The sequence below is a fragment of the Schistosoma haematobium genome, chromosome 3 (genome assembly GCF_000699445.3).
Source record: "Schistosoma haematobium chromosome 3, whole genome shotgun sequence".
Taxonomy (NCBI): domain Eukaryota; kingdom Metazoa; phylum Platyhelminthes; class Trematoda; order Strigeidida; family Schistosomatidae; genus Schistosoma; species Schistosoma haematobium.
The window spans coordinates 2,307,501-2,331,676 of record NC_067198.1 but is presented as its reverse complement, the minus strand read 5'-3'; the positions used below and the strand labels follow the sequence as shown (position 1 = coordinate 2,331,676).

Sequence of the window (24,176 nt, the reverse complement as noted above, 5' to 3'; positions counted from 1 at the left end):
GGAATCTGTAAAATATGGAGCTCTTCAAAGTACAATCCCTGGTCCTCTCCTTTTTTTAATTCGTGTAAATGACCAACTGTAGCAAAGTCATATGTCCTACTCTTCGCCGATGATATAAAGGATCATGGACCCATGGAAAGCATGTCAGATAAAATACTATTACTGGAAGGGTAGGTGGTAGTATCAGCACCCGTTGAAACATTCAAAGCCAGACTGGACCCCTACAGTGTTATAAATTTCAAAGACCAAATGGTCGATAGAACTACTCTCATTGCCAACAAAGATTGAAGACTAAAAACGGTCACTTAGAAAAGCCTTAGCTAAAAATTTATATTCGTTAAACTTTAGTCCGAAGCATGCAATACGACAATACGGTCACCTGCAGTTCCATACTTCCAATTCGTATGCGTAGCGTGCTAAATAGACCTGTAGATGAACTGAAACAATAAAACTAAGAAAAATGCTGGAAGCAAATATTATCTTATCCAGGCAAATAGGATTTGAAGGTTACTCAAAACTCTGAGATTTACTGTTTTTGTTCTTTTGAACTTCTGTTGTTTATATGTTCTATAACCTGTACTGTTTTTGGATTCTCAAGAACCCGGTGCACGTTATCCAAGTCGTAAGTATTCCTTTGTCGGTGCCTATGTTCTCCAGTTATTTAACTGTGCATGTCAAAATTATGTCGATTTAAGATAATAAATAAGTCATCATATTTCGATGACTTTCGACCTTTTAATAGTGTATAACATCTTCCCTTATTATTAGTGTTACAACGCTCATTAAACTCGTTGTAACTTCCGGGAGAGTCTGAATGTATTGATTGTGAAGGGTAAAAAAGACGGCAATCACGACATTATGTTGTTGCATTCACAACACAAGGAAATGCTGCAAAAGAATTAACAGTTCCCAAGTGCAAAAAATCCTTTGTAAAACAGGAAAGCTTCACAGATAGTTCATTTGTTTTTGTTAGTGCGAAATATCGACAGCTTTTGTAAATTACAGATTGTTCGCACCAACTCTGGCATTTTCCGATCGCTCAATGCTTCCGAAAATTGACATAAACATCATGATACCCACGCCCGTTTTGCTAATTACACCATCTGGCAACCTCGACCACTAAATTGCACTTTATAGCGTATGGCAGCCTAGAGCATGTGTGTATCAGTTCAAGTTGCTAAGGTTTTTACTACTAGTGAGTGGGTCACTAGGCGGTGAGTTGAACCATTGTGCCAGTGACCAGACGTCATATGTTGTCCAGATTAAGAAACTAGTGGGAATCCAGCTGTAGTTTTCCCATAAATTCTTTATAAAGTGGGAACTACTTCAACTAAAATATCTCCTGGATGTGTATTTAACTGAACTATTTCTCATGTTGCGGATTTTTTTTACCAACATTTCTATTTTATTGACTGCACTTGGTCCTTCACAGTACTTAATGGATCATACGTTTTCGTATCTAACATTTCAACGAATCCTGTTGAATCTTATAAAACCAATAGTTCTCTGTGATTTGACTCAAAGCTAAGTTTACTAACCTAAACGTTATTACTAAGTTTCTTTACGGACTTCATATTAAAGAAAAGTTCACTTAGTAAATCATTATATTACAATTTCCGCAAAGTGACCTATACAAGTGCAGAAGCCGTACTCAGTGAATATACTTTGACGATGTTCAGTGCGTTTTGTCTGGTAGTCACATCTAACGTATCTCTGTCATTCATAACCTCTGAAAATAGCTCAACGTATAAATTGTTCTTGAATATCAGTGGTTTCCGTATTTAGTGTTAGTCCCAATATTACTTGATATTAGGTCACTTTTATCTCTCGGTTCTGTTTAGCAGCCAATTAGTACTGCTCTCATAAAAACGGGGGTTTATCATGTTTTCTGTACATATGAAATTTGATCATCAAATGACTTTCAAATATTCAAGATTAAAGTATATCCTTAGATAACTCCATAATACTATAAACATATAACTACCCGAAAATAAGAGTAGACTAAACTTCGTTAGATTATCTTACAATAGTTAATTGTCTTTCTGTTGAATTGAATAAGTTTTTATCGTTTCTACAAAGTTGATCATTAACTTTACTTTGCATTACAACGAATTTCATAGTTAGTGACATGTCCGCTCGAGCCAGAAAACAAAAAGCTGTGGAATCTGAGAAAAACGAAAGTAGTCCGACATCGTTCTCTCGATCCGTTACGATTGAACGCAGCCATACATCATCAAGTGGGAGTCCTCGCAAAAGTTATTCTCGCAGTGAAAGATCTAGTAGCCCTTTGACTATTAGTCGATCTGAAGAAAAAGATGAACTTGCCCATCTGAATGATCGCCTTGCGGGCTACATCGACTACGTTCGAAAACTGGAGCTTGATAAACAAAAGCTTACTAGACGTATACAGACCGTTACAGAAGAACGAATGGTAACTAGCATTATATTCAAGAACAATTCTTGCAGAGTAAAGTTGAGGAAGCCAGGAAAACATATGAAGATGAAATTACAGCCTTAAGAAATTTGGTTGATGATCTGGCTAAACAAAAGTCAAAAGCCGAGCTAGATTCCAAGCAAATGAGAGATGAGTTGAACGACGTAAAGATGAAGGCGAACAAACGAGATCAAGAGAATCGTAATTTACAGAGAAAGATAGAAAATCTTGAAAGGGAACTGAGTAAATATAAACAAGATCATGATGCTTACCAGGTAGATTGTAATAATTTTAAAATCTTATCTCACAGCCTCTCCTTAGTGACTACCATGTTTTAGAAAAACGATTCGAAGAAATGAAACGAGACCTTGAGGCCGAGACACTACTTCGGACTGATTTGGAAAACAAAATCCTCGGTCTTAAAGAGCAGTTAGATTTCCGTTCTCGGTTATTCGATGAAGTAAGTCCGCCTTATTTGTAAATCTCTCCCAGGAACGTGAAAAGTTAGTTGAACGCAGTTTATACATTGAAGAAGAGGTCGAAGGACGCAAACAAGCTGAATACGAAAGTCGATTAACAGAGGAGCTAAGATCAATTCGAGACCAAACCGCTTCTGAATTAGAAGAGTATAAAATACAAATGGAAGAAACGTTTGAGGTATATGATTAAATGTGTTGTTTAGTTATTTATTTATTTATTTATTTGAACACAGATATTGGTACAACGAGGCACCAAATACATATGCGCCACACAAATCTTATTCGATATGTGTAAGGGCTGTGATACTGCTCGGGTGCCCAAACTGAAGCAGGTGGTTTTCTTAGGGGGCCACACCCGGAGCCTTCGGCTTGAAGGTCTAATCCACAAGGCAGTGGAGCATCGTAAGGAGATGCAGTCCCATGGAAGCCGGTGACTAACGACTGGGCATTCGCTTTTCATCCTCTCATTTTCGTAAACAACGCCCATGGTGCGAGAGGACAGTGATGTTTAGTAGACATTTCCCACGGTGAAAGTCTTGTTTGTTTATAGTAACAGTACTTGACTTATTGCTACTGACAACTGTCCAGATGAATTGTTTACATATTGCGAAATTCGTGGTCAGGTTTCTAAATCCACGACAACATAAACAATAAGCTATGATGCCAAAATTCATGTAGGATTTCAATTAGACTTCATACAATTTATTATGTATGAGTGAATTTTGAGGGCTGCTATTTCGTATTAACTATTAGTTTTGGCTCCAAATAACAATGCTGTCATGTTCAAGCCCTATTCTACTCGTTATTTCTTTTTATAAACGGTGCTATATATATATATATATATATATATATATATATATATATATATATATATATATAGTAGTTTTCAAAGCGAAATGTATACACAAATGTTGGATTACTAAGAAGTTATTAATTCTTTACTGAATAATCCCAATTTCAAGTTATTCTTCTTGATTTTGAGGGAAATTATTTATTTTCATCATTGTGTAGTTTATTCGCGAAGTATAGTTCACTAACCTGTTTCTTCCCGACCTAAATTTTTATCCACATCTCACTGCCAACTTGGAGCAGTGACTGACAATACTATAATTTATAGACAAACCAATTAGATTTAAGATAACAGATCTTGGATTTTGGCGCAAAATTCAATCACTCGTTTGGCTAAATACCATTTTGGCATTATAGTTGATGTCAGTTTGTTGTGAAAACGTTGAGTCTAATTCCTAACCCTGACGTCCAGCTGTAAATATCGATCCTAGTTCACCGCACTAATATACAACCCTATTAGTTAGGTGAGCATTCCAAAGTCACTTTGGCATTGCTCAAAGGTCGTTCATAGATTATAGTCTCATCGCAGTGACTTAATAGTTAGAGTGTTCTACTTTCAGTCACTGAGTCCCAGGTGTGAATCTCACCTAGCGTACTTCGTTTTAGGTAATCAGGTAGTGTCATTAACCCTCACTGTGTTTTAGCTTGTACCCAAGTTCTTGATCAATTGATTTGTACATTTTAAGACATTTCGTTTTTTAAAACACTAGTTTTGACCAACCTCACTGATGGTAAGTAATATGGTTCAACGCGATGTTTCTACTGTTTCAGGTGCATTCCTTTTAACCTGGTTCACTAACAAATGTTTTATACGGAAACCAAAAGTCAGTCAATCAGTACAACGTGGAACTTCGTGCGTACATACACCAGTTTAAGTTGCCATACCAGGGCAACACCTTACTGCTGTCATATCCCTCTACAGTCAGTAGTACGACTTCGACCTTAGACTTTGAGTTCCTGTCTTTAGTCTTACCGTTCTCCAATCAACCTGCCTGGCATGATAGAACATACTGGAACATATGTTCCAGCCAATATAGCTCGGTTGGGTCATCACGATAGGCAAGCCCAACCACCACGTCAAGGTAGCAGCTACAGTCGGGACGGAAATCAAAAACTGAGTGTCATTTAGACACAAGTCTTATTTTCTGTTTAATTAATAAAGTGAGTGATGATTATATTAGAGCAACAGTGGAATAGCGTAAAATCCGTCCGAGCTCGAGTCGTTCTAATTATGTGCTTGTACGTCCTAATATCTCACCAATTCAATAAATTTCTGCCAGCAGATATTTTCGGCTTATTGACTAGTAGATGATTTATTCAAACTAGAAATCTCAGCATGCATGCTTAACTTTTTTCTGTTACAGAGCAAACTGGGACAGTTGAAGTCATCAGCTAATTTTAGTGCAGAAGATGCTAGTCGCCAGCGATCTGAGCTGTTGATAGCTCGCAAACGTGCTGATGAACTTTCCCACGATTTATCCAAGAAAATCGCTGAGCTGGAATTGCTTCAACGACGAGTAGCAGATCTTGAGCGGCAGTTAACTGATGAACGGAAAGATTTTGAATCGCAACTTCTTTTCCAACGCCAGGAAGTAAACAGATTAAAAGAAGAATTGGAAGAAAGTTTCCGTGAATTTACCGACCTCATGAATACAAAAATTGCGTTAGATCAAGAAATACTGATGTATCGAAAAATGTTAGAGGGTGAAGAGTCAAGGTAAGTGGTAGCAATAACTTTCCTCAAACTATAAATCCAGAAATTTCTATTTCTGAGTTTTTAAAAACCAGAGATTATTGGTAAATTACTGGTCAGTCAATTATGTGACATAAGTCCTCATATAAATGTGCCTCTGTCGAAGTCCTTATCCCTCATCATAACTGTTTGAGATTATATACGTTAATATTGCAAAGTTAAACTGGGGTGTTGTTTAAAGGAAACATTTTAGATGGTAGAATAAGAGTAATAGATTAATATTGAGATCAAAGAAAAGTTAAAAATGAAAGCATTATCTCCATCACTACTGATTTTCGTTGATAACATCGAATATTACTCATGATTGTTGTGAAAATGCCAACAAGGAGGTTGTTTACACCCCTCCCGCACATGATATGATGGTTTGTTCTTCACAAAGAGCAAATTTGCTTTACGATGAATTAATTATCACCTTAAAAAGACAAAGGGTGATCGTTGTATGTGTGAAGCATAGCTCGGTTAGATGTATCTGATGATTTGTGTCCCGAAGTGAGTACTGGTGTGGTTAGACAGAGTAACCAGCCAAGATGGTATATTAATTGATTAAGTTAATAAACCTCATCAATATGTATTACACATTGTCTAACACCGTTTACATTGTCGTTCCTTGTTGGTTGATATGAAAGCAAGTTTTGTAAAGATTGTTCTCTGTCAAACTAAAACTTGTCATCCTTGCATGAAATCACTCTTAACTTGAACTGTGTTAGGAATTGTGGATTTTTGTATTATGGTCTGCGTGATTATCCTTTGAACCAGTGCTCGAGACGTTTATATGACTTGATTGAAAACTGACTGTAGTGGAGCAAATACATTCATTATTCGTAGTTTCTTTGAAACTTAACGCTGTCACGCTTTTTACTAGTCGATTTCATTTGGTTTGTGCAAACTACATTCTCCATACTGAAATGTTACTATCAACGCCACTGTTATTTTGCCAATTCCTACCGATATCGTGGTTTAAATTATGGTAACATGAATCAATGAATATTTGTTTCGGGTCTTATTGTTTTATGTTGATACTACTCAGACCATAATAGATTCAGACAATGGTAGACTTGAGATTCAATAGTTTGCAGTTGAGTTACATAATCAGTAAACCACAGTCAGTCAGTTAATCGTTCAACGTGAAACTTCGTACGTACGTACATCAGCTTAAGTTGCCATACCACATTAGCACAGAGATGCAGTTATCGATTCAAATCCCATAGTGGTAGAGGTAGTAAGAGTATAAGCAGTAGTCGGGAAGATTAGGGTTTGAAGATGTTATTCAAGGAATATAATCCAGTGAAATAAATTTGGGAAGAGGAAAAAGAAAGGGACAAGGAGGAATAAGGAGATCAAAATTTGGGAGGACACAAAGAGTGTATGCACCTGCGCCATTGCAAACGATTTTGAGCCGTGTCCTTCAACGTCTCTAACCATCGGTTGCTATCATCTCGCGGTCCCCAACCAGGTAGTCTACACCTACCAACATGGCTCAGTTCACTTGTCAGTGACTTCATGGACTTGTGCCATGTTTTGCTCTGGTCGCCCCTAGCTTTCTTCCAACCTACTCATACCATACACCATAAAACATCGCTCGTCGGGGCAGTCGGCGGTTGGGCATATGTAACACATGTCCCAGCCATCTCGACTAATGAAGTTTCACTACTTGATCAAGTGATTTGCTATGCTTACCTAGTACCCGTTTCCTAACAACTGCATTACTTACTCAGTGGTCCCAGGATAGACGAACAATGCTTCGAAGACACCTATGATCGAACACTAGTAACCTACGGATATTCTCTACTCTTACCAGCCATGTTTCACTGCCATTAAAAAGGGCGGGACGAACTGCTGCACAGTAAACCCGTCCTTTGGTTGGTAGACGGATATCTCGCCTACGCTATAAGTGACGCAAGTTGGTAAAAGCTAGTCGAGCCTTCTATATCACATCTTCAATCGGATATGCGAACATATTCAAGCATCAAGCAACCCTACTCGTTGTATACTCAAATTAGAGTATTGCTCATGATCGCATCTAATGACACAGATGCATCCACTTTTTGGCTTTCCTTAAACCACGAGTTTCAAAGTAATCTCATACTTTTTTCTCGATCCATATTGTCTATGGTTGACCTTTCCTACTGTTATTGGTATCGTAACTTCTACTCTGACATCTCGCTGCGCTGATGTAGTACGGCGAATTGAACCAATATGCATATCCCAGATCTTACATGTAACTGACTAATGTTTAAAGTTAGGTAAGTGGATCAAGAGATCACATCAAAACTCATTAAGTAACTAATGATCAAACGAAACCCATAATATAGAGATGTTCTTAGTAGTATTCACAAAGTGACTGTGAAGGGTAGTGATAATAACATTACATTGTTGCTGGTATTATTATTCTCAGTACTTTACAGTTTTGCTTTGTTTGTATAAGATGTGATAACTCAAATCAACGTATATTTGTACAAGGTCCTACCTTGTGAATAACTATTTGTTTCAGTATTATTCTATATAATAGCTTTGGAAAGGTATTATTAGTTTTTCTCACTCCATCTAACAACATTTCTGTCATTAGCATTATATAAAAACCACATCAGTGAATATTGTCGGTTACTGGAGTATATCAAATTTAATATTGTCTTACAGACTCAACCTGACACCGGCTCCCCGTGACTCACCGTTCAACATACCGGTCAAACGCAGGCGTGTAGATGGAGATTTTGAGGGTGACGAGTCGAATGCCAGTCTAACTGGAGCCAGTTACAGTTCATCCCGAACAAGATTTGCCTACCGAGTGTCATCGACTGCACGTGGACCTGTAGAATTTTTCAAGGAACAAGATACCCATGGCAAGTGGATCAAAATACATAACTCTTCAAATGATGTAAGACTAACTTGTGATCTTAAATAGGAATTTTCAGAGAGAAAAAGTAGTATGAATCTAAATAATCACTAAAAATAATGATTAGGAATTTCATATACTATACTAAGTTTACGTCAACTTGTGTTTTAACGTCTCAAGATACGTTTAGAGTTATATTTCACTCTTGAAAACCATTTAGCTCTCTAAGGGTTCAAATCATGAAACCGCGTTTTTTTACGTCAGACTACGGGCTCAAAATCCTTCCGTGAACATAATTAATATGTTTCTGACCACTTACGTAAAACGAGCTACATTTTTTCAATAACATTCAAGTGTTCCTCATTACTGCGTTTTTGCTATCAGTAGCAGATCATTTTAGGTTTAGTCTTGACAGAAATCAGCTTCGTTTAACGCTTTATAGACGCGTATTACGACAAAACAGACTTTCGGTATCGCTTGACTAATTATCGGTAGTTTTTAGGTAAATTTTGGTGCATAAAAGCTTACCTGTTATGACTAAAAAGGAAGGATAAATTAAAGCCGCCGTCTTGAAAGTGAACTTGATATCTGCCAGCGATTTAAAATTGATTACGACAGTGTAAATCTATCACGTGTTTGGATGCAGTAAAAATAAGGATCTCACATAAAGATGGTCTATACTTAGTGAAATCTCAATTGGCGTTATGCGCGAAAACGAAAGTGCACTAACCACCTTGTTGACTCAGCAGTCAAACTTCACAGTGAATTTTACGCCTTAATGAATGCGTGACTTCGTGCAATTACTATTCGTAATTAAACAGCAAAAGCAGATAAAAAGTGTGACTTGGTTTCGATTTTTTCATAACTAAAAACGGTTTGCTGAAGTTTCGTCAGACCACTCCCCGAATAATCATTTCCAACTCAGTTGACCCTCTCCCATACTTGGATGTCTGATCTGTCAATATCTGTTCAACGCTTTTTGTTAAAACGTTTATTCAACCATGTAACTCAAACTCCATTGCGTACAGGTCACATTCTTTTCCTGACTAAGTAGATAGTTTAACTCATTCACTAAGTACGGCGTCATGTACTCATCTTTGAGTCACATTGTGAAGTTTTTTGAAGATTTCATTTTCAAATCCTTATGTTTAGTGTGCTATGCGGATCTTTTAATCTAGTAGCGACATTAAAGACTTTCAGCGAGAATTCAGTTAAACACTGTTATCTTGGTTTTTATGCCGTTTGTAAAGTCAGACACCGACTCCGTAGTGTCCTCAAGTAGGTAGGTACACAAAACATTCTCTTCAAATCGAAAGACAAAATCTGCTATACCAGTCTTTAAGATGAAACAAACTTTGTTAGGTAGATTTCCTAGAATTCTAGAGAAACTTTGCTGTTCCTTAATCTGCATAGATTAAAAGGAGACACTCAAATTGAAGTACATTGTTTAATTGACGTCCCCACGTTTCAAGTTCCTGAACTGAGGATCTAATCCACGAAGCAATGCAGGAATAATATTATAAAAATGTAATGGTATCTGGCGACCGAATTAAGTATACACGCCTTCCTCCCCTTGTCATGAAGTTCAATTATATCATTGTTTTGAAATTGATATTTTCAGGCTCATATTCATAAACCTGCCATGTTCATCAACGTATTTTAAGCGATTGTTATCCGCTCATATTTCAATGAGTTGGACTAACCTTCAAGAGATTATAAACTCTCAGCTTCATAATAACATTTTGAGAGGTAAAATTGATTTATACCATCTTTTGGCATACAGGGCACTTAAAATCATTGAAGCAACTGCAAAACACCACAGATCCTAATAAAAGTATTCCAGTTAATTTATGAGGATAATCTGTTTTAATACACATAGTTTCCTTTATTATCTTACAGAGAGCAAAAACAAAGATCGGTGCGAATTTATCTCATTTCGTTAGGTTTTCATCAACTGCTTTCAAACTGACAATATTTTAAAACAAAAGTTCTCATAGACACTAACATACTCATAGATATAAATTTGCGTTTCATGATATAACGAATATTTCAATAGAGTTAATATGATCATTAAAAAAAAAACTGTTTCTGATAAATAAATAAAGTATGAAAGGGAAATTTCCAAAAAGACATTAAACTGGTGATCAGAAATCATTGAATTAACAAACCTTAGATGAGTGTATTCGGTTTGGGCACCCGGCCAGTATCAGCCCTCACACAAATCAAATGAGATTTGTATGGCGCATATGTATTTGATGCCTTCTTGTACCAATATCTATGTGTTAAAATAAATAAATAAAGATGATTGTGTAATGATGTAATTGAAAACAGATTAATGGTAATAATGCAAGATGTAATTTGAAATCAGTCAATTATGAACTAAATAAAAATGACAATGATGTAATCAAACTTGAGAAAGATTTGAAATAATGAATAATGCAATAAAAAGGATGTAATGTTCCCAGGGCAAGTAAGGACTTATTACTGTTTTTTTGGACATATGAATCTAGTTTTCAGACGTTTGGTCACTATGGTTGCGGAAAATTCCAAAAGATTGGTTGTTTAATGACCACTTTGAAGGACAGTGTGTCGACTTGATATCCTGTATCTGGATGTCGTGAGATGGCACTGCTAAATGCTTTTCTAGGGTATATTCTTTGAATCTGATGTAGGCTCCTTTCTGTTCTGTACTAATGACGTGTGGATGAATGAATCTTTTAATGTGTACATGGTTAGTCGTTGACGAACTGGTTTCAACTTGATCGCTAATCATCGTGGAACACTGTGATAGGGTGAATTGACAAAATAGGTCTAATAGGAACACGTTTTTTTATGTATCTTTGGTAAACCATACACGTATGGCAAACGAGCCCCATGAGGTCGTAGGTTATCGTAAGTGGAATTATCAATCATCTTCAAATCCCTGAGTACATTCTTGATTCTTTTCTGTTTTCATGGTTAGTTATTCTAGCCAGTTTACTATTTACTATCAGATTTAAATGTGAGTTTTATTGATCATTTTTGTTTTTATTAGGAAATGAATTTAGGTGGATGGGAACTTGTTCATGAAGCTGATGGTCACGAGACTCGTTTCAAATTTTCACGGGCTTTCTCCTTAAAACCTGGAGCATTATGCACAGTAAGTTGATTTTCGTGTTTAGGTTTTACTTCTCGGATATCTTAAAACACTGAATTTGAATTAAAATATCAACTTTTTATTTCTTGTTTATTATTATTATTATTATTATTATTATTATTACTATTATTATTATTATTATTATTATTATTATTATTATTATTATTATTATTATTATTATTATTATTATTATTATTATTATTATTACTAGCTTTATTCATTATTATATTTTTGTTACAGAATAGAATACTGAACACAAAATATTTCAACAAGTTTCTTTTTCTTATTTCTTGATTGATGTTGTTGATAAATATTGAGTGATCCTCAGTTAGATGTTAGCAACTCAGGAATCGACTTCTAATTCATGTTCATTCTTTTCAATATGTTATTGTCTACTAGCTACCACGATGTCTCTGGTTGGGCTTTTTTGTAACTTATATAACGAAGGGTCATAAATGCAACTGAATAGGTTATGTGATTAACAGACACAATGATATGTTAAAACAAACAAACAAACAAAAACAGATAACTTGTTAAAATATCTAGATGACAGGAACAAGTGTAGTGAAGGAGAACACAGGTGAGGACAACCGGATTATATTTAGCACAACATTACAGAGTTACGTGGTAAAATAGAAAAACCATGCTATAATACTTAATTTACAAAATGTTCAGTAATTGTCTCGGACTTCATTGTTCTTGCATTTCTATACTAATTGGTTTCTATTCCTGTTCTTCCTTTCTTGATCTTCCCAATCTTCTGCTGCCAGACATTACATTCCTGACTCATGTTATATACTACTTATGTCAATATAAGTAGCTGAGATATTGAAATAAGCCACCTTAGTTGTAGAAAACTGACAAATGTACATTAGGATTGATAATTGATGTGTTTTTCTTGGATAATAAGTTCTTCAAAAATACTTAATAATCTATATAGAAATATCTGTTTCTTGTTTCCCTAAATTCCTTTTCTTCTTTTACTTTGTTAAGATTTGGAGTCAAGATGCTGAAGGCAATTCACACAATCCTCCTGCTGATTTAACTATGAAGAATAAAAGTTTTCATCCTGGCACTGATGTCACAATTCTATTACTTGATGCAGATGGTGAAGTAAGTTTTTTTCTTGTTTTTTTTGTTTATAAATTATCATTCTATCAGTCAATATTTACTATTACTTTTATTTAATCTATAAAATTATAAAGTAATTTTGTTTAAATACTGAAACATGTTCATTCCTGTTACTGTCCAATTGATTTTTATTTATTTTAAAAAGTAAACATGTATGTTCCTGTTTCAATATATCTAAACACCATATTGTGAACCCTTTTTGGTTTCTTGTTGTTGCTATGACTAAAAAATGCACTAATTATTTTTCTTAGGTGTTAATTAATGGGTCAAACATTTTATTTTGGTTTCAGTAGATATTCTTATTTAATTTTTTATTCATTTATCGGAAGTTGAATAGACCAATGTTCATCTTTTATTGATGAGACTATAATTTTTGAGCAACGCTGAAGTGACCTTGAGAGTGAACAACTACTGAATAGAACTAAATGAGGATTATAAAGCAATTGGAATTCTCATTGACAGTTGATGCTTAAGGTTAAAAATTAGATTTAGAGTTTTCATCACGAAATGACATCAGCTATAATGCCAAAACTATATTTAGCCAAATGTATGAGTGAATTCCGCGCCCAAACTCGTGACTCGTTATCTTATATCTGATTGGTTCGCCCATAAATTATAGTCTCGCCCTTTACATTTTATTACCAAAATAAATCAACATTATTCCTTTATACTGTTGTGATTGATTGAAATCAAATTTTTACATTAAACTAACTTCCATTTAAAACATTACTATTATTTATTTTATTAAGTACACAAATTCTCTTACGACTTGATATCCAAAAAAGTATATTTGCCACACAAAATAGACATAATATTATGAAGGTTGATAAATCAATTGATGAGTTTATGGATCTTCATCAACCGAGATGGTTAGGCCACATGCTACGTATGTCTGAACATCGATTACTACGACGTGCAATGCTGACTAGTGTTGAATATGGTTGGAAAAAAGTTAGCGGCGGCCAAACCGAAACGTGGCATTAGTGCTTGAAGTCATTAACTTCTAGTCTGAGCCATGTTGGTAGATGCAGACTACTTGGTTTGGGGTCATGAATGGTACATAACAGGAAAAACAGTCCAGTTAAAAATACACAACCAATAATGATATTTCAGTTAAAAGGTAGTTCTCACTTCTATGGATAATGTATGGAGAAACTACAGCTGAATTTTCACTGGTATTTGTTGTGGACTATGTTTGATAACATCTTGTCATTAAACTAAACTATCTATAGGATCCTTACAAAAGTTATAGTAAGTTGAAAGAACACATCTCCATACAGCTTTTTTGTAACACAACTCTGTCACAAACCGACTACTTCTATACGTCCCCTAATTAGTTATAATGTCGGGAATTTATGCCATATCTGAATTACTGGGATGGTATTCGTAATACATTTCCAAGCTCTGAAATTCGATATTTTTGTATTTTTAAATTGATTGATTAAATTAGTTAAATAGAATACCGAACCTCAGTGATTTCGCTAGATGTTTGATTGTCTACGAGGACAGCAATGGTCTAACAGACTCACTGAATATCTTTCACATGGATGGGTTAGGTTTTACGAACATGAAGAAGAACTATTTACTGACACGTTATATACTCCACCTATCACCATATTCAGTTGGTTCAAAGTATATGTTGTACATTGGTTGCCAACTGATAATATCTATTGGCAAATATTTCACACTGCCGTACTGGGAATCTTAATCACTAGTTCGTCCGAAATACTTACAGTCTTGCTATATAATAAATAAAGATAAGACTAATTACCACCGAATTCACTTTTTTCCTATTACTAAACTATAACTAAAATCAATTCAGTTTTTGTAAACGATAATTGCTGGTGTCTTTTATCACAAAAAGAAGCAAGAAATCTAGAAATAATTTTACTTAAACCCCTCATATTTATTATGAATTCTGTATCATTCCATATATTTCTTCTATATATTCAAATGTTTATTCATTTAGTCATATCTTGTTGCCTTTATTGTCAATCTTCTCGGAACCTTGATTAAGGTAAATGTACACAAAATAAGAAGACATTTTGATCATTAAATTCTAACTGGACATTAAACACTATCACTCTCTGCTTTATGTGATGTTAAATATCTTTGTGGTTAGATTTAGTAGTAATGATTATTTGAGAATTTATATATATATAAATGTCTAATTGTATCATTTTCATTTAAGGAACAAGCCAAATGCACAGTTAAACGAGAAAAAATTCGTCCTGGAGTTAATTTTGATCGTAAATCCGGTGTTCGTGCTCATGACGAGGTTAGTGTACTAATTGGGTTTAATTTCAGTTGATAATTAATTATATTGTAATTATGATTGTTGTCAAAATGGTTAATTAATATAGGTTATCATTATTCGAATACATATACCTTATCTTAAATCTAAATAATATTATATGTGTCATGCTTTAGAACATGATTATCGAGTTTAATGAAACCGATTTCAAATCAGTAGTATGGTCGTGTTAAATGTCAGTAAACTATAGTTTCGTTATCCACATATTTTACAACATTTTCTATCACAACTTTCTTGGATTTATTGTATAACTTTTAAGAATCCGCATTGATTTCTTCGTCTATTGTTAAGTTTCTGGATATGCATGCACCATAGGTGCTTGATTACCTATCCCTATTATTATTATTATTTATTATTTAATCACATAAACATTGGTGCAAGGAGGCATCAAATAGATATGCGCCACATAAATCATTCGATTTGTGTGAAGACTGGGATACTACACGAGGTGCCCAAACCGAAACAGGTGGTTTTCTTAAGGGGGGGGCACACTCGGAGCCTTTAACCTAAAGGTCTGATCCACAAGGGAATGGAGCAACAGAAAGAAATGCAATCCCGTAGTAACCGGTGACTAACAATTGTTCCATACGCCATTTGTTTCTTTGGGATCCTGGAGCCCATGTACACCATTGGTTTGAAATCAGGGTTTCCCAACTCCCCCAAGGTGAATTCTCCGTGTCCTCTAACACGGTTAAAGCTCTGGACATTCGCTCTTCGTCCTCTCAATTTCGTAAACAACATACTGTTGCGAGAAGGCTATGGGTAGGGCTTCCGTGCTAGTGGTTGTATGTGCGTGGCCATGTGAGAACATTTCGAAAGGGAGAGCTGATTCTCATTACTCTCGGCCGTACCAGGGCATTTGGGGGCTACCTCTAATCGATTTCAAGTTATATATTGCCTTACATCAAGGCAGTTTCTTTTTTTTCTGAAATAACTCATGTTTTCGTAATGGCCTATCGGTCGAAGATACATTTATAATCATATCTATGCACCTCACTACGTTTACTTAGAATAGGGGAGCAGGTCTTCAATGTTTACAGTACTCAACATGTTTTGGTTAATAGATTTTAGGCTCCTAACATGAAATCCCTTTAATTTAGTGCTTCGTGGATACTTTATTAGCGTAAAATATCTCTTATGTTTAGTCATTGTCAGCACTGGTATTGTCACTAGAACTGTTATAAACCAACTTTACTTATTGTGTATTATCGATCTACATTGTTTTTTGTTTTTGTTTCTTCTCATTAACACAGAAATGTCATCTCATGTGAAATGTGCTCTATTGAAGATAGATGACCTACATTATTCTTTGTTTTCCCTAATTGTATTAACTTTCTAATTAATATCAATTTTATAACTGCATTTTACTAATTCTTTGTTCTTTTGTGCTAACAAAACAAGTTATATAGTTTTTTTTCTTCTATATGCTGTCTGCTTGACTATTCACTTTATTTCACTAACGCTTTGTTTAATAATGCCAACTGGTCATACGCTGTTGTTGTGCCACGATATCTTCGGGAGTATGTTATTGCTTTTTGTTTTTATATATTAACAACAGCAAACATGTTGCCTTGTCATATATCGTTGCTCCATTCTACGGTCTCCTTATCTGCATGCTATATATGTACGTACACATGTTATTTCCACTGTACTGTTCGCTCATACTGTTGTATTCATTGTATTTTCATACCTGATTCATGCTTATCATCATATGCACTTATATTATAAACTAATACATTCATTTGTTGTGTGATCATTGTTTCTCGCCGCATTTTTTTATACACACTAACTGTATTTATATATAATGGACAAATCGGATTTGTTCATTATTAGGTTCAGTTCTCCCTAGTTATCGGTATATCGTGCTATTGGAATCGTTTCAACTTTATTTGAGCTCTAAATTTAGCGCCTTGCACCTCATCTCTGTCTCGATTGTTATGAATTTTTCCCACGTATTGGATAATGGTACTCAGTTTGAAAACTGTTGAAGTGGATAGATGAGATGACTTATAATGGTACAGTTTATTCGATTTGAACTTGCTCACGTGACCGTTAACTAAAAGTATGTATTGTAAGTTAATCGTCGTAGATGAATTCAACCGATATCATGTAGAAGTATATTTTATATCAAACCAATTTTTAGCGTATCCGAGGACATTATTGCAATCACTTCTCAATATTGAGTTCAAAAGCGGTTACCACTCTGATATGTCGAGCCGAATCGATGACAAGAAATGACCTGAAGGATAAGTGTATTCCATTGGCTAAAAAAATGGATTAACCCCCCAAAGGATAATGTTGCATATTTACAAATGAGGATTTGTGTATTTTATACGGTAACCTTAGTGTTAAACTGACACATCATGGGGCACAATTCTGCCAGCTATAAATTCAGGGAGTTTCCCGCGTCAGCCCGTATTATGTGCTTTTCCACTTGCTGTAAGCAATAGTTCTGCTCCATGCTGTCAACTGAACTGCTCTCTCCCCAATCTATTTTGCCCCGGCCGAAGACGGTCAGCCTTAAATTTCTGGTGGTTGCTAAACAAATTATTGGTATTCAACCTAATTGTAAGCTTCTGCAACGCAAGAACTTGCTATGACCTAAAGTTTGTTTTCACTAATTTTGAAGCACAACTGATCAGTAAGTAATAAACTGCGAAATGTCTACAAGCCTTCAGTGTCATGAAATAAGATGACTACTCCTAACAGGTTTTTCGTCCTATATATGAGGCAGGAGTATACTCAGATGCAACGAAAATTATAAACAAGCGCCAAAGTTTCGTTCTCGATGTATGTCTACAATCTACGTGACTTCTAACATTCCAGCTTCATAGGCAAAATATGTGTTCATTTTTGTGTCAAGTAGGGCTTATTTAAGATAATCTATCAATTATTTGAGAATTGATTATGGAACGGTAAATGAACAAACAAACAAATCTCTTCTGCGATCTTCCATGTTCAATTTTTGCGGGGTTATTTAATCTGACTTGTCTGCTGAAGTTGGAAATAATGAGACGGCACTTCACTGGCAAGTTACTTGAACTGACCCAATCATTGAATATCACCTTTAATGTTGAGCCCTGGGACTTGTCTAGGAAAGAACGTTTAGGTCCACTCTCGTTATTTACTCTGAACTACTACACTAACCTGCTAATTCATCCGGTAATGTATACTTCCGTTCCTTCAGTTAGCCTACTGATTCGATTTAAATTAAATATCAACAAATACAGCCGGCACACCGATATTAAATTAATCTTCACTTGAACCAGAGATAATACTTTCCGTAATATTGGTTGTTTTTCTATTTGTGAGCACGGGGACGACCCATAAGTTAAACTATTAGCGGATGGTCACTGCTACGCATCATAACGTGGCTTGTTAAGGAATCTCTATACTAAATCATTCTTCAATTTTGGTCCCACTTTATTCAGCGTCTAAATAATCTCTACGTGGAGTTTCACTTTGAGTACGTTAAGAACTGAAACAACAGTTTTAAAACATCCTGTGTTTTCCCTAATCAGTTGCTGCCGTCTTTTTGATTTATCTTTGAGTTTACCAATACTTGGAATATTCGCGTTATTCTCATGGTGTCTTTAAGCGCGTGATAATGCCACTCGACTTTGTGTCGAAAAGACGTTACGTTGATTCTAGTTGATGCTAGTTGTCACAGTAGGGCGAGTCAATATATATGATGTGCCTTATAGATCAGGTAGTCAAATCTACAATTTTGGCCTTAGGTCTATTATGGTAACGAGGATAACTGTAGTAATAGTGAATTGGACAATTATTCTACACATTCACTAATATAGGACAGTCGTCCTTCAGAATTATGCATGGTAGATAAACTGCATGTATTTTTAAGAAATCTTGATGAAGCTCTCGCTTGTTTTGATCTACTAGCACATGCAAAAATGTTGTATCTAGTACTATATCGACCCTACATGAGTCGGTAGACCTGGTTACACATTCTTTTCAAGATACATTTTGACCTTGTTCGCTTAATAACCCTAACTGTTTTTGTATGAGTGTATGTATGTTAATTGCTTCCATTATTTATTATGTGTCCATAAGTTTATGTGTTCGACAATAAATAATAATGTATTTCTACCAAGGCAGGTACAAGTCATTTTTACAAATATGATCTACAAACTATTGTATTAGTTCAATTACAGTATGCTTCCCAAGTAGAATGCTTAAGTAGAGGAAATAATATACGTAATTAGCAGTACATTCCTGCAGATGACACAGTCGATCAAATAGATATGGTTCACTTGTCTTCTCCGCTCCGCTCCGCACTCTCATCTTCGCCCTCTTCACTTCGTTTCTTTGCTTGTCTCAACGGATCAAATAATCTACGGAATATACCTATTAAACACTTATTCTCATTAGGCCGATAATTATGTATGAGGGTAGTTGGGATGTATATTTCAAAAACCTCTCCGATAATATCGAACGCAGGTTTAAATAATTTATGTCTGACCCCTACACAAATATATCCATATATCGCAGTGGATCTTGTGGCCTTTTCTTTTTCCTCTGTAGTTGTCTTCAGTTTTATCAGGGTGCAAGAAAATCACATTACTAACTTTAATAAGTAGGGTTTTGTCGTCCGAATTCAATTACGTAACAATAGGAGTACCCCATACTGAAGACTGAACAGTTTTAATTATACCTTTCGCACACAAATCATTCAATGTCTGTGCGTTGTTTCTCGAAGACCATAATGAATTATTCGTCTCTTAAGTACACTAGACCACCCTGTACTTGAAGTTTTAAAGGCTGAGTTTACACACCTTCACTTCACTTAGCACACGCAACTAAAAAAATTTTAAAACCTAGTACTGACCCTTCTGTTTCGCTAACTAAAAATTCACAAGACATCTGTGAAGTATTATAATCTCTGATTTGCAATTCACAGCATCCTGGTATGGGCAGTCTGTGTCCGGTAATCCCCAATATTGAGACTTCACTGGGTCTTACAATAACGTTAGGATCTAAAGATTTCAAGTTCTTGAATGAAGTAATGAACTCTATATTGCCTGTGTACACAATAGTCACGAAATAAACCAAGGGATGTATATAATCGCTTTTGAATGTGAGCATTACCTTTCGAAATGGTGGGTAAAGGTTAATGATCATTAGGAACATCCAAATTAATAGGATCTAAATTACAAGGTTTGGTACCACTTGAAGCAAAATGAACAGCAGTCCCGCATGCTGACTGAATGTGTTCTATCTTACCATATTTAAAACATTTAGCATTACGAAATGCACATGCATTACGAGAATGAAATTTGTCACAGGATGAACATTTACCAAACTTGATCTCACCTTTGTTGTTTGCTTTCCAAGTCATTGTTGAATCATTTTTTATATTTTCATGAAAATAGGAATCACCATTAAACGGACGCAAGTTTGATGGACACTGAGATTGTATTTCATCATGACGACTGAGCGGAGCATTAAAAACTTTGGTTGACTGGATATCAAATTCATTCACTGTTTCTTAGTTACTACATATAGTTCTAGCATTTTGAAAGGAACAGTTCGGCATTCTCAACAACCCTCTTTACAGACGTGGGATGTTAATCCCTGCAATTAATCGATTCCTTAGCAGCACATTAGGTTGGGTGCTAAAACTGCATTTGGTAGTTTGTCTTTGCAATTCAAGGATGGATTCCTGAACCTTTTGGTTGTCCTGACGAATAATTTTTGAAAGTCCGCTCTCTCACGAAGTTCAAAACTGGTGAACTTTACATGATTTAGTGGTAGTTCCTTAAGATTTTCATATGAAAGTGAGATACCTTTTCTGGAAATGTTAAAATTTTTAATAATTTGTAGACTTCACCAATAAGTGTAAGGAAATGTGCCACAAATTTATCACCCTCCACATCATTCTTGGTCATGCGCAATATATCAAACCTTTCCAAATAATCCTCATATGCCTCAGAAATTGAATGAATATCTGACTGTTCGAGCACAGGCTCCATCGCGACGCCAGTGTGATGATTAGACTTATTTGACTTATAATTCAAAGCAGGTATCTCAGAAGAAAACGCAATTTAACCAAGAAGTACTAAGTGAACATGAACGAATGTTTTGTATTCGGAATTCGAACTCAGTCATCAACTACAAAGAAATCGTTCTTTTCAACACAAGTGACCACAATTCCCTGGCAAATTACCTGGTCTCATAGTCACTGACTTACTATTCTACCGTTTACACCCACATCCATCGATCGGTTTATCCTTACACTTTCGTCTTCTCAGCGCTTAGTTTGTTGATTAATAAACTTGTTTACTTAAGTTTCGCGTTATTCGTCTTAGGACCACAATTTTCTCCTCATTGTTTTTGACGTCACAAACAACAGATTACCCACTTGATAGTATAATAGATGCTGGCATCCAGAATCCATTTTCATGTGAGACTAAAGCACTCACCCGAACTACAAGACGGACAAATCTGTGATGTTATTGATTTTAACCGCACAATCCTCAAAGCTGAACACCAGATAACTAGGAAAATCGATACTCAACATTTAACACAGATATGTAGTGACTCACTTTTATCACGAGAACACGATTGGTTTATTGAAAACAATTATTATTATAACCAATTGTACCAGTGACTTTTAATGTGCTTTTGTTTAACTGTGCTAAAAAGCATACATTATTCTTACACTTTGATTGTGAACTCGCGCGGATTCGGTTACGTTCTGTAACCAAGCTTGTATCCTGGCACGATTTCGGTATCCTTTCGATACCACAAGATCGCCAGCAAATATATCTCGACTTGGTCCATTAAATGCCTTCTAATATTTGGCTTCCCGGGGATTTTATGGATGTATTTGGCACGTGTTTTTCTGTAGCGGTGTTCATAGTCAATTTTCCGTCAAGAACCATTTGGACCATTACATGTGCAGCTGAGTGACTAGGTATAATGTTTTGAATTATTTGAACTGTATTATGAACTAGGAATCCTAGAATTAACGCAATTGAATTAAGAAGTAAGACACAAGCACAAGCGAATGTAATGTATTTGGAATTCGAAATCTAGCATTCAACAAGTACAAACGTATTATTAGTCCGTTCAAACACCACACTAGGCTTTTCCCCATTATGCTTTATCAAATCCTCAGAATCTCAACAAAATGCAATAAGCAAGCAAAATTGTCAATCGACTTTTACAAAATCATCACAAAGTCATCGAATGTATTGGAGACGCAATTAGATCAAACGCCGTTACAAATAAAAGAGAAAAGGGAATGATAAATGCAGAACTGAACGTAGTTATCGATCTATTACGAGACAGGTTTTTCCTAAATTGATGCAAATAAATAATAGGTATTAGTTTCATATTCAACGATGCGCAATGAGATGAGATCCGACATTTAATCGCAGGTGACTGAGTTTACACGTCATTATAATACATGCACAAAGTGCCTGAGTCTGCAGCGTGACGTCGAGTTGCGGTTGACTATGATCACCACTACAAGAAGGTTGCGTACCAGATATCAGAAAGCAATCGGAAGTTGTAGCGAGAAATATTTGTTGGCGATCTCGTGGTATCGAAAGAATATCGAGATCGTGTCAAAGGTGTACAAGCGGAATCACTGAGCAAACGTAAGTGCGTGCAAGGTCACAATCAACGGAAGAAAGAATGTATGTCTTTAGTACAGTTGAACAAGCAAGTACAGTAAAACAATCACTGGTGTAAGATCCATTTTGAATGCTTTGTGTGTTTGTGAAAATCCCTCCATGTATATACTTTGCACTTTGTCCTATTGATCCTCTTAGTTGTACATTGTTAACTTTTTGACTACATTTGAATTGTTAATATTTGTATTTTATTATAGTTTTTGTTTTTACTACACTTTCACTAATTCCCCGTGTTTCTTCCCGAACTGCACTTATGTTGTTTTACTTTATACTAAGTCTGGGCGGCAGCCATTTTGGTTTGTTCCTGCTTTCGATTGCTTGACCTGTGTTGACTGGAATTGTGCATTTTGGTTGTGAATTGAAGCACTCTTCCAGAATTGAAAACACTCTGTGTTATAGAGTGACCAATTATTACCTTTTGAACGAATCTGTACGTGATCTATCCAGACAGGATAGAATAACATTTATTTGTGGTGATTGGTAATTTTCTTGCATCCTTTATCGACTTTTTTATTTATTGTAGTTTAGATTTGGTCAATTGAACAATTATTGGTTGGATAGCTGAGTGGTTATATTTGTTTAGGTAATAATGTACACTTAAATTTATGATAAATTATAGAACCATCATCTTACCAAATTACTTGTTTTGGTTTCAATCGGGCGAGGGCGCGTATCTAATTCATCCAGACAGCTGTCCTTAACTCCAAACCGTAGTTTGGATCTTACAACTGGTGGAACTGGTTATAATATTATTAATTGTTTCCATTAAACCAATCGCGTTCTCTCGATAAAACTAGGTAACTACAGGGGACCCCGCTAGAAAGGGTTTACACTTTCGATACGTAGCCGTTTTGTTTGTAGGATTGATCGGCAACCCTCCGATTGTAGGACGAGAGGGTTGGAGGAACAGGAAGCTATCCTCGATCCTCGAGTTGCCGCCGAAGGTCATTTACGTAGAACGGTACCAGGAGAAACGTGCTGTATCTGTCACTCGAGTTAGCGTACCACACCAGATTGGTTTGTATCCAGAATCTGAAGATTGCGTCCGTAGGGGTCCGGACCAGAAAGCGCTACAGACGCAGGACGAAACCACGTTGAGCCGAGGAACCAGAAACGACCATAACGACAAAGTTCGAGACCAAGCGTATGCCAAACATTCGAGACCAAAATATCGACTGAGTGCGTTGACAACAGCGTGGGTGGCCAGTCCAGCTTTCGTCAAAGTTGACTGAAGTCGACGGAATCAAACAGGGATGGTCGGAGGCGTGGGCTCAGGATACAGAAAAAAAGCAAAAAAAGAATGTGGCATGCACGTAGCATAGGAATAGCCCTACACCGTATCGGTTGTTGACTGTGCAGCTAGTCGCGGAAGCGTACGGGCAACCGTACTCGGCGACCGGAATGTGAGACGGTAGTCTCGTTCGTATTTTGTGAGCCTGCAATCTCATCCGAAGTCAAGGGTGGCATTGTCTGCTGATCTGGGCATGAGACTGACGTCTCGTCCGTAGATGGTGCAGATGATACGTGCTGTTTAACGGGACGTGAGTGTGAGGTCTCTGATGCATCTAGCGCGGAATCTGAAGTAGATA

General features: G+C 36.0%; 1 protein-coding gene across 2 annotated transcripts; it reads left to right on the top strand.

Moving 5' to 3' along the window:
- The first annotated feature begins 553 nt into the window (after window positions 1-553).
- On the top strand, window positions 554-21,048 carry LMNB2_1 (Lamin A C). 2 transcript variants are annotated; one of them, XM_051212756.1, is made up of 11 exons: window positions 554-622; window positions 2,121-2,431; window positions 2,467-2,709; window positions 2,745-2,894; window positions 2,927-3,091; window positions 5,127-5,479; window positions 8,153-8,390; window positions 11,383-11,487; window positions 12,478-12,597; window positions 14,807-14,893; window positions 16,183-21,048. In XM_051212756.1, the coding sequence occupies exons 2-11, from the start codon at window positions 2,129-2,131 to the stop codon at window positions 16,198-16,200; spliced, it is 1,782 nt and encodes a 593-aa protein (XP_051068670.1). In that variant the 5' UTR covers window positions 554-622; window positions 2,121-2,128; the 3' UTR covers window positions 16,201-21,048. The 2 variants fall into 2 exon arrangements, with proteins under 2 accessions (XP_051068670.1, XP_051068671.1); XM_051212757.1 differs by having other exon boundaries at window positions 2,121-2,709; window positions 16,183-16,681.
- The last annotated feature ends 3,128 nt before the right edge of the window (window positions 21,049-24,176 follow it).